General features: G+C 43.3%; 1 protein-coding gene across 1 annotated transcript in view; it reads left to right on the top strand.

The window, feature by feature from the left end:
- The window catches only part of LOC105304450 (ryanodine receptor 2), a gene marked incomplete at its 5' end in the record, with an annotated part of 220090 nt that overhangs the window by 31758 nt on the left and 168294 nt on the right, over positions 1–20038 (top strand). Inside the window, 10 exons of the mRNA XM_023522367.1 lie at positions 4844–4958; positions 6412–6544; positions 6741–6844; positions 8738–8873; positions 9383–9569; positions 11153–11258; positions 13169–13289; positions 16703–16872; positions 18048–18268; positions 19584–19674. Coding sequence (XP_023378135.1) covers positions 4844–4958; positions 6412–6544; positions 6741–6844; positions 8738–8873; positions 9383–9569; positions 11153–11258; positions 13169–13289; positions 16703–16872; positions 18048–18268; positions 19584–19674 — 1384 coding nt within the window. The remainder of the gene's footprint in view (positions 1–4843; positions 4959–6411; positions 6545–6740; positions 6845–8737; positions 8874–9382; positions 9570–11152; positions 11259–13168; positions 13290–16702; positions 16873–18047; positions 18269–19583; positions 19675–20038) is intronic.

A 20038-nucleotide genomic window follows, 5' to 3' on the forward strand; every position in this document is an offset into this window, starting at 1 on the left:
TAGAACACTTCTCCCAAGAACTTCAGGTAACAGAATGCAGAAAGTGAGCATAAAGTTACTGTATACAAAGGAATGAATCTAATTTCCAAATATAATATATGCAGAGTCCAAGAAGATTTGAAAAAAATCCAAATAGAACTTCTAGAAATGAAAAATAGGACAATTGACTTTAAAAACAATGAACTACAGATAAAGTATAGCCAAAGAGAAAATAAATAGAATCATAAATTTGAGTAAGTGACTCATTAATGCAGCACTGAGTGATAAAGAAATACAAAAGACAAGTTAAGAGACCAGAGGGATAGTATAAGAAGGTCAAGCATATGCGAAGTAGGATTTCTAGAAAAAAAAAATAATAATTATGAACTAGAGAATGGGAATATTTAAAGAGCTGTTGGCTTCAGTTTTTTAGAATCGATGAATTCACAGATTGATAAAGCACCAGTAGTTCCACATCTACAGCTGGATAAATGTAGAGAAACTGAATAAAACTAGTGACAAGTAGACTATTTTAAAAGAAATAGAGAAAGAATGGGTCAAGGTGGCACAGAAGGTAGACACTGTGCCCGCTTTGTCTCACAACCACACCAGAATTATAACGAAACTACAGAGCAGCCATCACTGGGAATCATCTGAGGTGTGGCTGAACAGAAGTCCTACAACTGGAGACATGCAGAAGAGGCCACCTCAAGACTGATAGGAGAGGTGGAGATGTGAAACAGCCTGGTCCCCACAACCGCGTGTGGCAATTGAGGAGCGAGAGGGCTGCCTTGGCTGCAGAGCCTCCTCCTCCCCGCTGCAGAGGAGTGAGTGGTCACAGTCCCACACTGGGCTCCCCAGCCCAGGGTTCCAGACTGGGAAGAAGCGTCCCCACAACCTCTGGCTGTGAAAACCAGTGGAGATGGAGGCTAAGTGAAACAAAGGGCTGTAGGAGCCCCGGGCGTTCCTCTTAAAGGACCCACTTGTGGACTTACTGCTGACAGACTCATTTCTCTGAGCTCCACTGCTTGGGCAGCAGCTCGAAGGGCCCCTGGGACATGAGGAGGAACTGAGTTCTCTGGCTTCAGGGCAAGGACTAGAGGGGTGACGTCTCTTGGACAGAAGTACTGACAGAATCCATTGTCTCTTTGTTGAGCCCTCCCCTATCCTGGCATGCAGATGCAGGTGGTACCATATGTGAGTCTCCATCGATATAGCTAACACAGGTCGCCCTGCCCTTGTGATTCTCTGAGATCCTGTCCTCGAAACATGTGGGCCCACCTAAACCACTTCAGTGGCTTTTCCATACATATGGCTGGTCTCGGCTCATGCTGTGGACTTTCCTAAAGTCTCTCAAAGGTTTGCAAAACCAGTAAGCAGCGTTTGACCTCAGCGTACCTTGTACCTCTTGCTGAGCTACCCGAAACCTCATACTAGCAGCAGCCGGCCTGAGTTCCTGGCTTGGCCTTTCAAGGCACCTCTAAGCCCTGCATGGGTGGCAGCCATCTGTGGATTGCTTGGTGACTCTTACCAGGCGACCCTAGAAGTACACAGGCTGTGGCTGAACTTGGCCTGCCATAGGGCCCCTCCCAGGAAGCCCTTGGGCTGGCACAGCCAGCAACCTGCTTCGAATGGCACCAGAGCTAGAATACCAGTCAGGGATGCACTTGAAGAGGACACACCCGAAGGGAAGGCTGGCTAGGCACCAGAGCCCTGCCAAAGCGAATCCTGCTCCATAGGGTCAGCCCCTTGCTGACCAGTCCTCACAACCAATCCTCTCAAGGGTCATTCCTTTCCACCGATGTGTAAACAGCAACCAAGGCTCAACTATAATAGAAGGGCACACACACAACCCACACAAGGGACACACCTTGAGCACCTTGCTCAGGTGGCCAGGAAGACTGTGCCCATGGGCCACCTGCTACATAGAGCCACTCTACTAAGACTGGGAGACTTAGGAGCCCTACCTAATACATAGAAACAGACACAGGGAGGCAGCCAAAATCAAGAGAGAAAGAAACGTGTCTCACATGAAAGAAAAGAACAAAGCTCCAGAAAAAGAACTAAACAAAATGGAGACAAACAATCTACCTGATACAGAATACAATATCTGAGATGAAGGAAGAGTGCATTCAAGGGAATGAACAGATTGGAGGAAGCAGAGGATTGAATCAATGATTTAAAGGATGGGGAGGGTTTAGCAGAGGACACCCAATCAGAATAGCAACAAGAAGAAAGAATCCAAAAAAATGAGAATTTTAGGGGATTCTGGGACAACATCAAGCATAACAACATTTGCATCATAGGGGTACCAGAAGGAGAATTGAGAGAGTAAGAAATTGAAAACCTATTTGAAGAAATAATGATGGGAAACTTCTCTAACCCAATGAATAAAATAGATATACAACTCCAGGAAGTTCAGAGAGTCCCAAACAAGATGAACTCAAAGAGGCCCACACCGAGACACATCATAATTCAAAGGCCAAATGTTGAATATGAAGAGAGAATCTTGTAAGGAGCAAGAGAAAAGCAATTAGTTACATACAAAGAAGCTCCCTTAAGTCTGTCAGCTGATTTCTCAATGGAAACTTTACAGGCCAGAAAGGCTTGGCACAAAATATTCAAAGTGATGAAAAGCAAGGACCTACAACCAAGAATACTCTACCCAGCAAAGCTATCATTTAGAATCAAAGGACACTTAAAGAGCTTCCCAGACAAAAAGCTAAAGGAGTTCAACACCACCAAGCCAGTGTTACTGAAAGTGTTGGAGGGACTTCTTTAAGAAGAAGAAAAAAATATGCCAAAAGTCTAAATAAAGAATGGCAATAACTACATATCTATCAATGAGTACTTCAAATGAAAAAGAATAGATGCTCTAATCAAAAGATAGGGTGGCTGATTGGATAAGAAAACAAGACTCTTACATACGCTGCCTACAAGAGACTCACTTCAGATTAAAAGACACACACAGACTAAAAGTATAGGGATGGAAAAGGATATTTCATGACGGACCTAGAGGGTATTATACTGAGTGAAATAAGTCAGACAGAGAAAGACAAATGCCATATGATTTCATATACATCTGGAATCTAAACAAAATAATAATAAAAAACTAATAAACTCATAGATATAGAGAACATTTTTAGGGTTATCAGATGGGAGTGGGATTTGGAAGGGTCGGTGAAAAGGGGGGATGGCAGTTACAAAATAGTCATGAAGCTATAAAGTATAGCATAAGGAATATAGCCAGTAATATTGTAATAACTACGTATGTCAGATGAGTACTAGATTTATTGGAGTGATCACTTTGTGATTTATATAGATGTCTAATCACTATGTTGTACACTTGAAATTAATACAATATTACATGCCAACTATAACTGAAAAAAGAAACATTTTATTAAAAAATAAAATAGAAAAGCTAGAACATTTGCAAAGAAGCAATGTTTAGAATTCTCAATAGCAGAGCTAGAGGTCATAACTCAGTGAAACACTACATTCAAAGTTCTAACAGAAAGTAAACATCAATTTAGAATGTGTTTCCCAATTGAGATTTCAACACAGTGAGCTTGTGCTTTGTGTAGATTTGGAAATTAGAATTTAAATCCCGTATTCCAGAGTGAGGGCAAATAAAGATATTTGAGAATGTTTACTTACAGTCTTTCATTGAAAGACCTTCCATGGCTGTACATGTGAGAAAAGAAAATGGAATTCAGAAATAAGCAAAAGTTTTAGTGAGTATATCACTGGTGCACATATGCATAAATTTAAGCAATTGTTAAGAAGCTTGCATAACTTGAAGATATGAAAATAAAAGGGAATTCATATACTAGGGGAAAATAAAAGCTTAAATTAAGCTATAAGATGTTTATAAGAAAACTACCTGAACATAAGGATGTAGAAATCTGGAATGTAGGATGTCGAACTGATGTGAAAGACAAATATTCAGCCAAAAAATAAAGTTACTCTACTTATATAAATACCAGGTAAAAGGGAGATAATGAAGATGATTACTGACGGGTAAAACAGAATGCAGGAAACAGGAGGATTAAAGAAACCTAAAGCTGTTTTTTTGGGGAAAAATGAAATATAGAATGATCATTTTTTTTCTTTGACAAAACTAAAAAATAATTGCGAGGGAACAAAAAATATAGTAATATTCAGATTGTGTGATGTCATTTATGTACATTTTAGATCATAAAACTATTGTTTTATGAGGCCTATTAAGTATTTGAAATCATAAAAATAGACTAGAAGGCTATATTCCAAAATCGTTATAATGCTTGCACACTAAAAATAAAAAATAAATATACTAACTGGGCAAAGAGGGAACACAGAAAAGCCAGAACAACAAAAGAAAATTTTATGGCCTTTATTGATAATTGTATGAGTATGAGTCTGTTTGTGAATACTAGTTAAATCTAACCTGAGCAGGTTAGATAATAAGTCATCTTAACTAACCAATGAAAAAGGGAGAATTCAGGAGAGCACCTTTTTTTCTCTGATGAATCTGGAACAGTCACGTGTGCCGTTAATGTGGAAATGATGCATATTTCTATACAAAAAGAAGGTTGAAAACATTTGGATATACATTAAATTAGGAATGATAAGTGTCCAAAACTATTTCAAATTAGCGAATATTTACATATTGAATGCATTTCTCGTAATTGAAAAGAATAGACAGCTTGTATACTATTTTTGGTAGGCTATCAGTATGTTTGAGGAAAACTTAATCGTGTTTATTAACTTTTGTGGTTTAACTATGGTTGCTAATAATTATTTCCAAAAGATTTATTTAAAAATTTTTATTTAAATTTTGCTCTGACCTTTGCACTATTCTCCATACCTATGTTGTTCTTTCTAGGGATATCATGAATAACAAAGTGTTTTACCAGCACCCTAATCTCATGAGGGCACTGGGCATGCACGAGACAGTGATGGAGGTCATGGTGAATGTCCTCGGAGGTGGGGAGTCCAAGGTAAAGGACAGCATTTGATTCTCGAGATGCCATTTATTACAACACCCTAGAGCACACCCATTGCATATCTTTAACAAGGATTTCTTAAATCCTCTTAGAAGGACTGTTTTTTTTTGTTTTTTGTTTTTGTTTTTTTAAATGCCTATAGCACCTGATCTGCTTAGCTTCCGAGATCAGACGAGATTGGGCACGTTCGGGGTGGCATAGCCGTAGACAAAAGGACTGTTTTCAAAGACACCTGTTGAAAGAAAAAAGCAAATCTAACAGATTGAGAGTTGGATATGCTATTAGTGTTTTTTTAATTTTTTTTATTGAGCATTTTTATCTTATGCTGTGTAATTTGCTATACCCTAAGTTATTCTCATTTAGGGAATGGTTAGAAACTTAAAAGTGAATACTGTACTAGTTTTTTGAATTATAAATCAGTTTCCGTCACATTAGAGGTTGATAACACAAACATCCCTCAGACCCAGCCGTCCCCTTTGAGTCAGACGACAGTTGGTCCCATTACATTCCTGATGCAGACCAAGGTTCGAGGATGGTGCTCAGAAGTGTTTGTTATGAGGCTCTAAGGTGAATTGTTCAGGGCTTAAAAATTTTTTTCAAGTTCTTTTAAACCAAATGAATAGAGTATAATATAAAAATAACTTCATATAAATCGGTATAACTTCACAACCTCTGATTTGCAAAATATATTTCAAAATTTTTTGAAGTTTTTATGATATATTTTTCAAAATATGGAAATGATCCCATAATTCTCATGTTCAGTCTATCAGTTAGGCAGACTTGTAAAGATATTTGTAAAATTTTCTGTTAAGGAAGGACTCCAGGGATCAGCCGGGTATTTAGAACCAGGTTTGGCTCTCAAGGGAGACGCATTTGGTGGGCCCTGGCTTCAGGTCAGGGTGCTGTCACAGCAAAGGCATGTGCAGATCAGGGAGGCTGTGAATCCCTGAAATCTTAATAACACAATGGTAACAGTAACGACAGCGCTGATGAGGTACCCAGTTATGTGGTTCCAAATAAACTGGGTATTTGTTAGGAATACTGTCTCACCCCACTTTCTTACTAAAGTGAGTCTTGTTATCCATCTTGTTGCAGTTTTGCAGAACAGAGTAGTGAGATCGCATAATTTGCCAAGGAAGCACAGCTAACAGCTGTAGGCAGGACCACAACCGAGTCGGCTGGATTCCTAAAACAGGCTCAGGCCACCTGCAGCTTTAGGGCTGTAGATTAATTCCAGAATAAGCCATTGGTTTCAAAATTAGTGCCAGGCTTGATCTGTGGCTCAAGGCCTGAGTGAGTCCAGGTTTGGAAATGCGAAGGCCTTCAGTGTCTGCATCTCGGCAGACACGAGCACACACGGGTGGACGATGTGATTGGGACCCCAGCCTCTGAACCCACTGTTATAGAGATAATTCCCTTTCACAGCTAACTGATGCTCTTTCTGTAGGAGATCACTTTTCCCAAGATGGTGGCCAACTGTTGCCGTTTTCTCTGTTACTTCTGTCGGATAAGCCGGCAGAATCAGAAAGCCATGTTTGACCATCTCAGTTATTTATTGGAAAACAGTAGTGTTGGTCTCGGTAAGTAAAAGTTTGATGTTTATTTAATCTTTACGATAAAAAGAATATACTTAGTACAATGCAACGTAAATGCATTTAGATTAGTGCAATATTTGTTGCGCTTAGAAATTAAATTTTAAGTGAAAGTGTGTTTTTACATGGAATTCGTAGTCGGGGCACAATCCAGGTTTTGTTTCCTCTTTGTTTGGATGAACAGCCTCGCCAGCTATGAGAGGTTCAACACCGCTGGATGTGGCAGCAGCCTCGGTGATGGATAACAATGAACTGGCCTTAGCTTTGCGTGAGCCCGACCTGGAAAAGGTAAGCCACATTCCTGCCCCTGTGTTTGTATGTGTGTTTGTAGTTGTTTCTCAAGGTTATTTAAACATAATAACAAAATAAACACATTTTAATAGAATTTATGTATTTATGTATTTTTGAAAATCTACTCTTGACCATAATGTAGGGCCAGTCAGTCTCGGGCATTTTTTTCTTCGCTCGTCACTGCCTCGTCCCAGTCTGCTACTGGGTTGACAATCAATGCATAGCTGTTGAGGGCATGAGAAAGTGAACTGTTCCCCAGACGCTTCCGACATGCCACTCAAAGGTCACAGGGCTTGGCCTCTTTGACTTACCTCCCATGTGTAATTTAAAATCATTTATCCGCACGCTGATTTAAATGGCTAATGTTTAAAAGGTTGACGATGCCAAATGTTGAGGATGTGGAGCAACTAGAAAGTCATCTACTGCTGTTGGGAGGAAAAACGCTTGAGCTAGTTTGGAGAGCAGTTTGGCTGTTTCCTAACAAGTTAAACATATACCCGTCATAAACATACACCTAGCCTTTTCACTCCAAGGCGTTTTTTCAATAGAAATAAAAATATATGTCCACACAAAGATATGTTCATAAATGTTGATAACAGCTTTATTCATCCTAGCGAAGAAATGCAGACTACTCAGGTGTCCCTCAAGTGATGGATGGGTTATCCAAACTGGGGTGTTTCTGTGTCCATATACGGTGGGATGCTATCATTAGACAGTACGCAGGAGTGAAGTTCTGACATGCGCCTCAACAAAACATGAGTAATTTCAGAATCTTTATTCTGAGTGCGAGAAGCCAGGCTCTGAAAGATACATACTGGATGATTACATGTATAAATGTTCAGGAATATGCAGGCAGTGTCGTGGCAGAAGGCAGGTTGTCCAGGTCCATGCATGTAGGGAGGGAGGGACTGCAGAAGGCTCGGGGCCCAAGGGGTGGTGGAAATGTTCTGCATCTCGATGGTGGAGGGTTTTTGCTGATGTGTAATCTCTCAAAGCCCATTGAATTCTATACTTTAAATAGATGGGCTTATTGTACATAAATTATACCTTAGGAGAGGTGATATAAAGTATTTTTAGCTGTATTTCTTATTTCTTTTTGAGGTTGATTTAGCTTGCGCTGGGCGTAATCGTTCATTTGATAAGTTCTCTAACAATCTACCACCATTGATAATGGCTACTTTAGGGGGTTATTCGAAAACTGGATCATTTATGAAATATCATAGAGGGCCAACATTCATATAAAAGAACATTTTAAAAGGCAAAAGTAAGCAGAAATTTTGTGTTAAATTCAATAGTACTAAAAGATAAGCAGTACTATCCGAGAGTTTATGGATGGTGAAACTATGTAAAAAGTTAAATAACTTGCTCAAAATGATCCAGGAAGTGATGCAGGTCAGATGTGAACCCAAGGGCATTGGACTCTCAGCTTAGTCTTCTCTATTTCTCTGTGTGGCCCTTCCCCGCTAAACCGATAACGTCATTTTCAATATAATTCACTTCTTTCAAATATCTTTATATCTTAGAAGGATCTTTCAGTATCTCAGATGGGCCGGAGGTCATTAGACATTTTTGAAGTTTATCAAATACTGTGATTTATTTTTTAGGTAAAAGTCACAAATTAAATGATATGAGATTTAGGAATATTTTTCTTTCATTGGGTTGGTTCATAAATATTTTTATTACAATAGCACTTTGTTACAATTTTTGAATATTTCTTAATGCTAAGGGTTTACTAATGGGAGTTCACGGGAGTTCTCATGAGACTGAAAATCACTCACAGAGCTGCCTTTGTTTTAAGCCTCCGTCTGAGAGCCTCACTCTTCACGACTAGTGTGAGCATCTTACTTTTCGCCCCAGGGGTAATGCTTGTGTTCGCCGTCCTGTTCGTAGGTCGTCCGGTATCTGGCTGGCTGTGGACTGCAGAGTTGCCAGATGCTGGTGTGTAAGGGGTACCCAGATATTGGCTGGAACCCAGTTGAAGGGGAGCGGTACCTCGACTTCCTCAGATTTGCTGTCTTCTGTAATGGTAGGACTGATTGCTCGTGGGGTTCTTTTTCGACGTTATTAAAACTTCTTAAAAATAGCTATATAAAATAATTAGATATCCTAGCACTTTCATGAAGGAAGTAAATATTAATAAAGAGATTGAATATTTCATCATCAGTTTTCTACAGTAACTATTTTATAATATTTTGATAGTGATGTTATAATTCGTTAGTAAATTAAAATTTTAGACGCATGCATTATAAATTTTTACAGTTGCATTCTAATAATCTAAGATTATGGCTTCAGATTACAAATCACAAATGAACAAAAATGAAGTTTATGCCTCCATAATGCTTTTCGTTACTTTGAAAATTTTAAGTGCAAGAACAGAAATGGACTGTCTCGTGTACATACAACCAGTAATCTGAATTCAGTTTTGCCATGTTTGTTGGCTTCAGTCACTTCTCTTTAAATACGCAAAGTGTTGCGTTTGCGTGCCCGGGGGTCGCATGGGTGCGTTCGTGTGCTCATGCTCCCTTCTGCTTTTAGGGGAGAGTGTGGAGGAAAATGCCAACGTCGTGGTGAGGCTGCTCATCCGGAGGCCTGAGTGCTTCGGCCCGGCTCTGAGAGGGGAGGGCGGGGCCGGCCTTCTCGCCGCCATAGAGGAAGCCAACCGGATAGCCGAGGACCCTTCCCGAGACGGACCCTCGCCAACCAGCGAATCCGCGAAAACCCCGTAGGTCTAATACAGAGTAAATCGTGCTACTTGGCTGGAAATTTTGCAAAACATAATTTTCATCCTGTTAACTGCACTATTCTCTGGTACTCATGATTTGTCCCCTTGAAAATGAAATGCATTAGACTTGGAAGAATGGATGGAATTTGCTGCTGGAATAGGTTGAGTGAACAAAGAGAGACATGAGGCATATTGTGTGGCTTTATTAGAGAGAAATTCAGGTCGTAGAAGGAAATGTATTTCGTGACTTTCTCTAGGGGGCTGTGGCAAATGCTGTTATCCCACATGATGGCAGAGGAGCCTTCGAAATTGAGTTTAGTGGGAAGCCAGCTAGCGTGAGTTTTCATGACAGTAGCGAGAAAGCGCTCTTTACCAAGAGAATGTGCTGTTAAAGTCTGAAACGGGGACTTTGTCATTCTAGAAGTGAAGTGCTTGGTTACATGATCAGTGACAGGTTCGGGAGACTCAGGCCACCTTACAGTTCTCCACAGGGCATGTGGTTAAAGCCTGGTTTCAGCAGGGGCATAAGTGAATCTGGGCAGGTGGCTTCCTGTTTAATCCGCGGAGGCGGATGTCCCGCCGGGAGGTCACGCACCCACACCACTAGCCCCGCTGGGACAGATGAAACCTGGGGCTGATGGGAGGCAGCTTGCCAAGCAAAGGCTGGTGCTGCCAACCCTCGTTCTCCGCCCCGCGGCCGGGCGCAGGTGTTCTGCCCGCTCCGGGGCCGGCTCCAGGCTGGGAGACTGCATCTGTCAGTCAGCGTAGGGTGGGGAGCCCCGCTCTCCCCAGGCGATAGAGAGGACATCGTGAGAACTCCGGCCCAGCAGCACCAGTGCGCATGCGCTCGGGGCTGCGGGGCCTGGACCGGCCTTGCGCGCTGGGCACGTTGTCGGCGGGGCCCCGTCACTCTGCGGGCCTCCGAGTCTAGCCCACGCAGCCCAGTGCTGAGCTGCCATAGGAGGAACGACAGGGCCTTCCAGGGCCACCGGATTTGTCTCTCATCAGTGAGATAACGGAATATGCATGTTTTTCTCAAAGAACGAACGGGGAGGGGAGTGCGGGAATACTGGGAGTGCATTGATGCGTGGAGCCCACGGTTAAGAGGTGAGGGAGTAAGTGAAATCACATCTATAACGTGCTTACTCGGGGCAAAGCTCTGTACTGGAGACCTTACGTCTGTGACCTCCTAGGACAGATCTGCGTCACCCGGTCTCTAAGCGGATGCTATTTTTGCAGAAGTGTCCTAAACGTACCAAGTCACGCCATGGACGATTTCCTTTGTTGTTACGCCGTCTGCCACGACAGATGAGCAGAATCCATCAAATTGACAATTCTTTTTGCCTTTTCAAGGGATCTTAATATTAAAGTTCCCATACACGTGTTCTTGGTGATAGTCTCAAACCTGGTCTTTAGCCCATTGTCACTTTGCTGTAAATGACACACATAACGTGAACGCATCAGAGGAGGCGGAAGGGATGCCTGCGTGTTCCCCTTGCTCTGAGAAGCGTGTACCAAACCCGCAATGCCACTTTATTCTCCTTTCTGTCTGCTTCCTGTCTCGTTGGAATAACCCGTGAAAGTGACGCGGAGGAGGAGGAGGACGACACTATCCACATGGGGAACGCCATCATGACCTTCTACGCAGCTCTCATCGACCTGCTGGGACGCTGCGCTCCCGAGATGCACGTACGTGTCGGGCCCCTCTGCGCATGCGACGGCCCGGTGGCTGCGGGGGTTCCGGCGGCACCTGCACCAGGGACCCGCACGCCCCGCTAGAAACGACGCCGCAGCCTGGCTGCCGAGCGCGTTCGTGTGGTCGGAGGTGCCTCGTGGGCCGTAAAAATCAGCAACGGGACGCGGGCACCGTGGCGTGGCGGGCGAGGCAGCTGCGCGGAGATCCCTAAAGCGCATCTGGTCTGCACTGCCCCGTGCGGCCCCCTCCCGCGAACCCCTCCCGAGACCCCCTCCCCCATCCCTCTCCCGAGACCCCCTCTTGCAGTCCTCTCCCCCGGCGCCCTCGGTCCCCTCCCGTGACCCCCTCCTGCGGCCCTCTCCCGGTAGCCTGAGCAGGAGGCGGCCACCGCTGTCCAGCGTGTCCTGGTACGATGCCTGGTCCCCGTGAGGGGCACTCGTGCTGGCCCCTGCGTTAGGGGACAGGGGTGGGGGCAGGCGACGGGGAGGAACCAGCTCTTCAGCCCCGATCGTGAGTTTTCCCTAAACTTTTTGACCAGGATAAAATTAAAGTTTATCGAATAATACTTTTACTTCGAAGTACAGCCCGACATTTTCTTCTTTATTTTATTCCAAGCTGTTATGTTTCATGCTGTTACAGTCATTTAAAAAATACTTGCCAGGGCCCATAAAATTAGCCTCACGGCCTGTTAGTGGAAAACAACAGAGTCCGAGACACACCGAGGTCACACGGGTTAGACAGACACACTCGGGACCCGTCTGAGCAGGAAGCCAGCGGACTTGCTCTCACCCTTTAGCACCTGTGGGGTTTTTGTTCGTTTTTTTGTTTCTTTGAGGGGGAGAGAGGGGAGGATCTCTTTCTCTCACACCTGTGGGTTAAAACTTTATTGCTTTCTTGATATGAATACAGAGGAATCACAGGTTGGAGAAATGTCAGAATGTTAGATAACCTAGAGTCTGATATTTGTGAAACTGTAACCTACTAATGAGATTTTCATCACATAGATTGTCAAAAATCTGTATGGCGGAGGGCATTGTAGACAAAGCTTTATGATTACAATATTTGTTTTCTTTCCTGTTAAAGTGAAAGATCCGAGAAAGAAATTATGCCAATAAACAGAAGATTTTTGTTCTTTTATATGAATGGGGGAAAAAATCTTAGTGACTTAATAACAGACTAACTTGGCCCTTCTGAAATTTATCCATCTCAGTTGGGGACCTCCTACGGGTCAGAACTTATGCTTGCGTTTTGCATCCCGGAAACACAAGCTTCCTGGCCCTGAAGCCTGCACCCTGTCCCCGAGACCGGCTGACGGTCTTGATGGTGTCAGAGCCTCATCTTCATAATATTTCAGGGGCCTGCAGGAGTCCAAAATACTTGTTAGATTCATGTTCACCCCCATATTGTAAGCCCGCCCTTGGGTGAAATTGTGGAATACAGATAGAAATACAATTATATTTTCAGCACAAAGCAAGAAAGGGCCTAAATCAATCATAAATTTTAGTATATTTTCAGGTCCTAAAGATAATTTTCCCTTTGTATTCTAGCTCACGTTGTGGATGGATATTTATATGTAATTTTGGGAAGTAAGCATTAATAGACTTATCAGATTCTCTATATATTTTAACACCCTCAACAGGATAAAAACTATTGTCGTAACGGATAAACCAGCTGGCCTAGACCGTAGTACAGAACTTGGCATGTGCTGATGTCAGTGGAGCTGGGTGAGGAAGTAAATATCTTCCTGGTAGCCTGAAACAAGAGTTTCTGAGCAGGATCTAATTTAATGCGTACACGTAACAGAATTATTTCAGACTTGGATTCCCATGTCAGTTTTCTGGACAGAATTATAACATTAATTTGACCAAGTTACTCTACTATGCCTTTATTTTCCCTCCTGCAGCTGATTCATGCTGGTAAGGGAGAAGCCATCAGGATCAGATCTATTTTGAGATCCCTGATTCCACTGGGAGATTTGGTGGGCGTAATCAGCATCGCTTTCCAGATGCCCACGGTAGCCAAGGGTAAGGCCTGCTCCGGCTTCTTGTGGTTCAGTAGGACGTTGGATGGTGGTGTGTATTATAATTACTCAACATTTTTCTCCCTGGAGCATAGGGTCACTGCTTAAGTTTCTTTAAAACAAAAGAAGATCTACATAAAGTACATTATTTTATAAACTATTTTCTATTCTAATGATTTTTAAATAGCCGTGATTGCGATCAGGAAGCGAGCACCTGTCTTACCTAATTTCGCTCCCTGTGTTTCTCGTCCACAATCCTTAATTCACTCTTTTTGATAATTTTCATTATTACTTTCTTATAATGCTTTCCCCACCCCACCCCAAAAGCAATGATCATAGCTTTAACTTAGAGATTTGAAAATTCCCAGTGTATTAAAAGAAGTGCTCTTTTCAAGACTAAGGAGAAAATTCTGAAAAGATTTTTTTTTTCCCCATTTTGACCAAATGTTTATTGTCCTTTTCCAACACGTCATTTTTGGTTAAGAAACCGCTTAGGAGTGGTTTTCCAACATTAACTCAGAATCAGCCTGCTGTCTCTGTAATCGCCCAGCACGGTCCTCTCACCGTCCTGCCCAGGGTGGACGCGGGGAGGGAGGACGCTTTGCTTTGGAGCCAGCGGCAGGGCCTTGGCCCACAGCCACAGGAGTTCCCTGCGCTGCCCCAGCTGCGGTGGAAATGGCAAATGGCCACTGACGGTGGCTCGGCCTCGTCAGCGTAAGATTGTGAAAAGCGAGTTCCATGTGTGCTAATCTTACAAAGCCACATCTTCCAGGTGACATAGTGGCTATAATAATTGAGCACTCATTACAATTTTGGGGAAGGCTGGACTTAAAATTTGTCCCATAGCTTTTTGCTTTCTCCACCTTAAGCGTTTTTTTCTTGTGTATATGCACATCATCCTCATCTTCCTTTTTTTTTTTTTTTGCCTCTCTTCTAACTCATAGTCATCTGCTTAAGTAAAATACCTTTTCCCCACCTTTTAAGCCACGAAATTGGCGTGTCAGGATAAAGATGATAATACCAGTGACACGCAGATTAGTGAATAGAGAAGTGCTGAATGTTAAGGTAAAATCGATATATACAAAGAACCAAGAACACGGGCCGCGGGCGTCCAGACGTCCCGTTCAGCACTGCTCCAGAATCTTCCTACACCTCTTCATTTTTCTCCAATTATCCGCCTTCACCAGCCTTCAAGATTTTTCACACTTGGTTTCTTTCCTGTTCTACTTGTGCTATAAGGATATTATTTTATGATGTGTGCATTTTCTTCATAAATAGGTGAGGTATATTGTCCACCTTGGGATTTAAAGTGTGTGTGTGTGTGTGTGTGTGTGTATGTGTGTGTGACCTGTCACAAACACAATGAAACTTATTTTTAGAATGCAATCCACAAGTCATGGTTAAATTTCCACATTTTTCTTTTGCCGTTTTCCTTTTACAGAGACTGTAGACAGAAACCTGTATGTTTTTATTTTTCTGTGGTACCCATTTAAACCAACTTTAACACTTAATTCACCAATATTTATGTTTCAATGATGAATTGGTTGATTCTTCAGGCATCGCTGATTAGCAGTAATAGTTGTCACTACGTGTTCTATATTTAGTACGTGAAGTTCACCTATAAAGGTTGGTCCCTCCACCCCACTCGGTGCTAGCTAAGTCTTTCTCAGACCTTTTTGTCACACTATTCTAGAACTGGGGTGTGGCCCAGGACAGTGATCAAAGGGCGGGGTTCAGAAACCTTGCGGACAGACATGTACCTTCAGAAGCACAGGCGCTGCCCTGCAGCTCCAGCCCCAGGCAGGACGGACGGACCCCGCATGGTGGCCGTGGGAGGATGGGCACTGCAGGTCCCACAGCCCCCCTCACTCCAGTGCAAACCCCAGATGTCTGGGAGGAGGCAGTTCATCTGGTTCGTTGTCTCTGGTTGTTTGAGGAGTTGATGGAAAGAGCACGTAGCAGGTGGATGAGTCTCGAGTCCCAGCAGATGCAGTCGTAGCGTTCCTTAAAATGAGCGTCCGCTTGAATGAGTGTTCAAAACACAAATCTTATTTCAGGATAGTGAGTTGTTAAAGTCATAGAATATGATAAATTTAAACCCTCTATTATGATTTTTAGGAGAATCGAACCGGAATCTCATATAGATTTTTAATTGAAAATTATAGCATACTACTGATTTAACACTTGACATAAAATCGGCTTTGGTTGGCTATTAAATCCAACTTTAACGGGTTTAGATCGAACTTTGCCAGTTACTAGGCGTGTAACCCGGACGAGCTATTTAACTTGCCTGAAGGTCGGCTGTCGTCCTCTGTTCAGTGAGTGTGATGTACTGACGTCACGGTGGGCTTGCGGGTGCTGTGCCCGACGGCCACACAAACCACGAGAACTGCTACTGCCGTTACTGTCCCTGTTGGCAGGACGGTATTAGGTTTGTTAGGTATTATTACAATTATAAGGAATGGAAGCTATTTGAGATTAGCCTTTAACCTACTTTCCCTAAAAACATTACTGTTTGTTCAGTTCATGATTTAAGTATCGACTTCATTCATTGACTAAGAATGGAAACAAAAAAGTTGTGCCTTTGTTCTTTCGGGATGATTCTGCATGCATCGTCTTTCCCTGGGTCCTTCTTTCTTTAACGTTGCATCGTTATTAATGATTCTGTGATAGTCTTTCTAGAATCTTAATGGTGTATTTTCAGTAGCAGTTGGCATAATTGTCACATGGTCAAACAGGAAAGGTTCCACTTCCTCAATATTTTAAATCGGCACACAGTCCCATAATTTCTCATATTAATGGTCCTCGACCTCTGAATCTACAGAGTTACAATAAAGGGTCAATACTGACTGTTTATAGAGAAAATAGTATGACTCGAATATGTTTTAATTGTTAATTCTACTACGATTAATGAAACATTTCACTGGGAAGTCAAACTGGTTTCACAGAGTCATTTTATCGTTTTGTGGTTATCTCATCCATAAAGATGTAAACGTACAGTAATTACCACATGGGCGTAAATGAGTTTTATTAATGTTGAAAGGAGACACTCATTCTTTAAAAGAGTGGAAACCTTACTTTACATTTTACATTTTTCTGGTGTTTACTCCTAGTTTCACGGTGTGGATTTTGGATGCTTTTTTGTTTCCTTCTCAGCATCTGGCATCAGGTTATGTCCTGACCATGTGTGCAGTTAACAGACGGATGTGCGAATGATATTTAAATGACCTTGGCTTTAAATCGCACTGCCGTATTTCTTGAGCTAGATCCAGCACTTCCTTATGAGCGGTAGAAGAGCAGAAAGCCTTCTGACCAGTAACTTTATGTAAAACATAAGGAGGCTGGATAGAAGCCGTGTGTGATGCATCTCGTGATGGCGTGGCCGTTGACTACAACATGTCGCCTTCTCTCTTTTAGATGGGAATGTGGTGGAGCCTGACATGTCCGCGGGGTTTTGCCCAGATCACAAGGCAGCCATGGTTTTGTTCCTTGACAGGGTCTATGGGATTGAGGTTCAGGATTTCCTCCTGCATCTTCTAGAGGTTGGCTTTCTGCCAGATCTCCGGGCTGCTGCTTCTTTAGATACGGTAAGGACTCGAACAGCCGGCTTCAGTCTCCGATTTATAACAGTCTTTCGTAGACAGGCTCATTCATTCACTTATAGTCACTAAACGTGTATTGAATGACTTGTATTTTTAGGCAAGCAGTGGATAAACAGAAAATAAAATACATTGTGTCTCAAGGAATTCATTGAATAGTGGAGAAAACTGGCAAGGGTAAGATGCGGATTCTGATCAGGAGGACAATAAGAAGTCCATGTCACTCTCAGGAGGTTCCGGTGGCTCCTGTTAGTTTGTAACTTGGCCTCAACAATGACGCTTCTCAGTAACAGCGATTAAAGCATTGACAAGGTTTAACGGGCATTGCCGGGTCACGCCGGTTACAGTATCATTTCGGCGTCTCGGTTTGTTAACGGGCAGGAGGTTAAGCGCTGCCCCGCGTGGCCAGTGATGCACGATGGGAATCCGCCGTTATCAGTGTAAATGTTCTGCCGTTTGAGACATTCTGGAATAAGCCGTAACTCAACGTGTTACCCAGCGGCTATCATAATACCTCCCTTTATTCTCAGCTCAATGGGTCTTTTTGATTTCGGAGGAAAATAGGGCTTGAATTGAGAATAGCTCCTTCACGAAAGCCATGAGGGGAGAATCGTGAAAACGAAACTAAAATGTCCTGTTTCTTCGGGTGTGTTCACCTGAAAATCTGAGCCTAAATAGTATAGTTGACACCGTAGCAAGACAATCAGTCTTTGATTATTGGCGCTGATGGAAACGACTAGACACATAAATAATAGTAGTACGTAGAACACAGGAATAATTGAGGACTGTGAGACCCGTTAGAGGATAAGCAACTTCCCTTTCCTCCCTGAGTAGCGTATTCACAGCCTTTGACATCACGAGCATCTTCATCTTTCCTTGTCCTGCTGCTGATGTTTTGGTATCGACTACAAACCTCTTATCTCTTGGGCTTTTTGGGGAGATACCGCCTCATTCATTTCAATGTTTTCATAAGAAATGGAAACTTATTTGTCTTGGTAAAAAATCATATGAAGCACATGTAAAGATATAACTGAGGAACACATTTCCAGTTTTCATATTTCTCTCGCTTTCTAGATAGTAAAATAACATGTCAATGTATTGATCCCGCGAGAGCTGTCCACTGCCAGACACAAGTGACTTTCTACTCTGCGATTCCCTTTTAGGCCGCGTTGAGTGCCACGGACATGGCCTTGGCCCTGAATCGGTACTTGTGCACGGCCGTGCTGCCTCTGTTGACGAGATGTGCCCCTCTTTTTGCTGGCACAGAGCACCACGCTTCCCTCATCGACTCGTTACTTCATACCGTGTACAGGCTTTCTAAGGGCTGTTCGCTGACCAAAGCTCAGCGGGATTCCATAGAAGTTTGTTTGCTGTCTATTTGTGGGTAAGTAGGCAACTAACTCTACACCAAGTCTCTTATTTAAGAAAGAGAATTTACTGTGTGGCCCTTGACAAATTGTTATGAATTTTGGAAACAGTTTCTGTTGCAACAAATTAACTCATCTTAGGTAGCTCTGTGTACTAAAGTGAGTCTTGTCAGAGCCCTGGTCAGGCAGGTTCAGGAGCGTTTCTCCAGACTCCGCCAGGGAGCAGTGTTGGGTGCAGCCTTGGGTGCTACAGCGGACCAGGCGTGCTGCTCTGGATGCTGGTGGGCAAGGCCTCTGTGAGGAGTCTCTGCCAGTTCAATGTACGATGGATAGATTCTCCCCTTCTGAGTGTGTGCAATGGTTTTAACTCCCTTTCCAGAAGAGAAAAGAAAAAGAGATTTATTAAATATAAAAAAAACGACACAGCATAATATTAAAGCACCACTTATGGTGGCAGTGATGAATGCTGACTGTTGCCTTCTGCCTGGAAAACCACTTCCTATAGATAGACGTGTTCACATGTCTTCCCATGAAAACCAGAAACGTGTCTCCTCCCTCTGAAGTTCTGACAGTGAAAGGGACAATTTCTCGGGCCCCCAGCGAGGATGGTGGCTGCTTCCCACTTGGGCAGCGGCCCTTGGCGGTGAAGGCTTACGCCCCGGCAGTGCGTGGGCAGAGGGAAGGTTTTCACTCACAGCGGGTTTGGAGCCGGACGGGACTGAGGGAGGTGAAAAATTAGCATATGCTATCACTTCCCTGACCCTAAAATTCTAGAAAATGGAATCAAAATACCTGTCTCACAGACCTCCCTGCATATTGAGTGGGGTGAAGCAGCCAGGACGGCCTGACGCAGTGGCCGTTGGCCACGCGTTCGCCACCTTTCCCTCCTCCTCCCGGCACATTTCTGCCTCCGCCGTTTTCTCCCCCTTGCTCCCCCACTCTGTCTTCCGCTTCTGGTCTGGTCACCGTGGACCGCGCCCCCCACCCCGCCGCCCCCCGTCCCCCAGAGTCGGGGTGGGGGGGGAGCATTTACCAAGTTAACAGAAGCAGCGGGGCTGTAGTTGTACGTGTTGGGAGGGACAGAGCAGAAGAGGATCCTTTCCTGTGGCGAGTAAGGACCGGCCTCAGGCCTGGGCACAGATGAGTCGGAAATGTAACCCCTTAAAAATTATGCAGCCGTCGCTTCGCCTCTGGATCGGGAGCTCCTAAACTTACGTCCTCTGAAGAGAGGGACACGTACAGGTGCTTGGCGTATTTAATTTAGTCTAATGAATTATCTACTTAGTTTAGGCACGTTTCTCTCCGTTATTAAAATGAGCTTTGTCCCACCAGCCAGTTGAGACCTTCTATGATGCAGCACTTACTCAGAAGATTAGTGTTTGATGTCCCGTTACTAAACGAGCACGCGAAGATGCCACTTAAGGTAAGTGGAGGAAACATTCGCAGTTATTCAATTCCTGGGTCTTTTGACTTTTTCCTGTTGCAACATGTACATCTCTTAGATACAATATGTTTGATCTTTGATGCTGGAAGATTTCTTCTGGTTATCGAAATGGGCATACAGGTATAGATATATCAACCTAAGATGAACAAGCAGTAAAATACCATAGAAATCCTGAGATTGAGTTGCAGTCAGTGGAAATGAAATCAATAGGAACAAATGGGCCACAAGAAAAAGACGAGCCAAGAAATTCTCAGGCTGGGAAACATGGTCACAGGCCTGGTGTACTGGGAGGGAGCAGGCTTCAAAAACAACGTTTTCAAAAAATGTGCACAATAACATTAAA

This window comes from Pteropus vampyrus, unplaced genomic scaffold (genome assembly GCF_000151845.1).
Source record: "Pteropus vampyrus isolate Shadow unplaced genomic scaffold, Pvam_2.0 Scaffold342, whole genome shotgun sequence".
In the NCBI taxonomy this organism is placed as follows: Eukaryota; Metazoa; Chordata; class Mammalia; order Chiroptera; family Pteropodidae; genus Pteropus; species Pteropus vampyrus.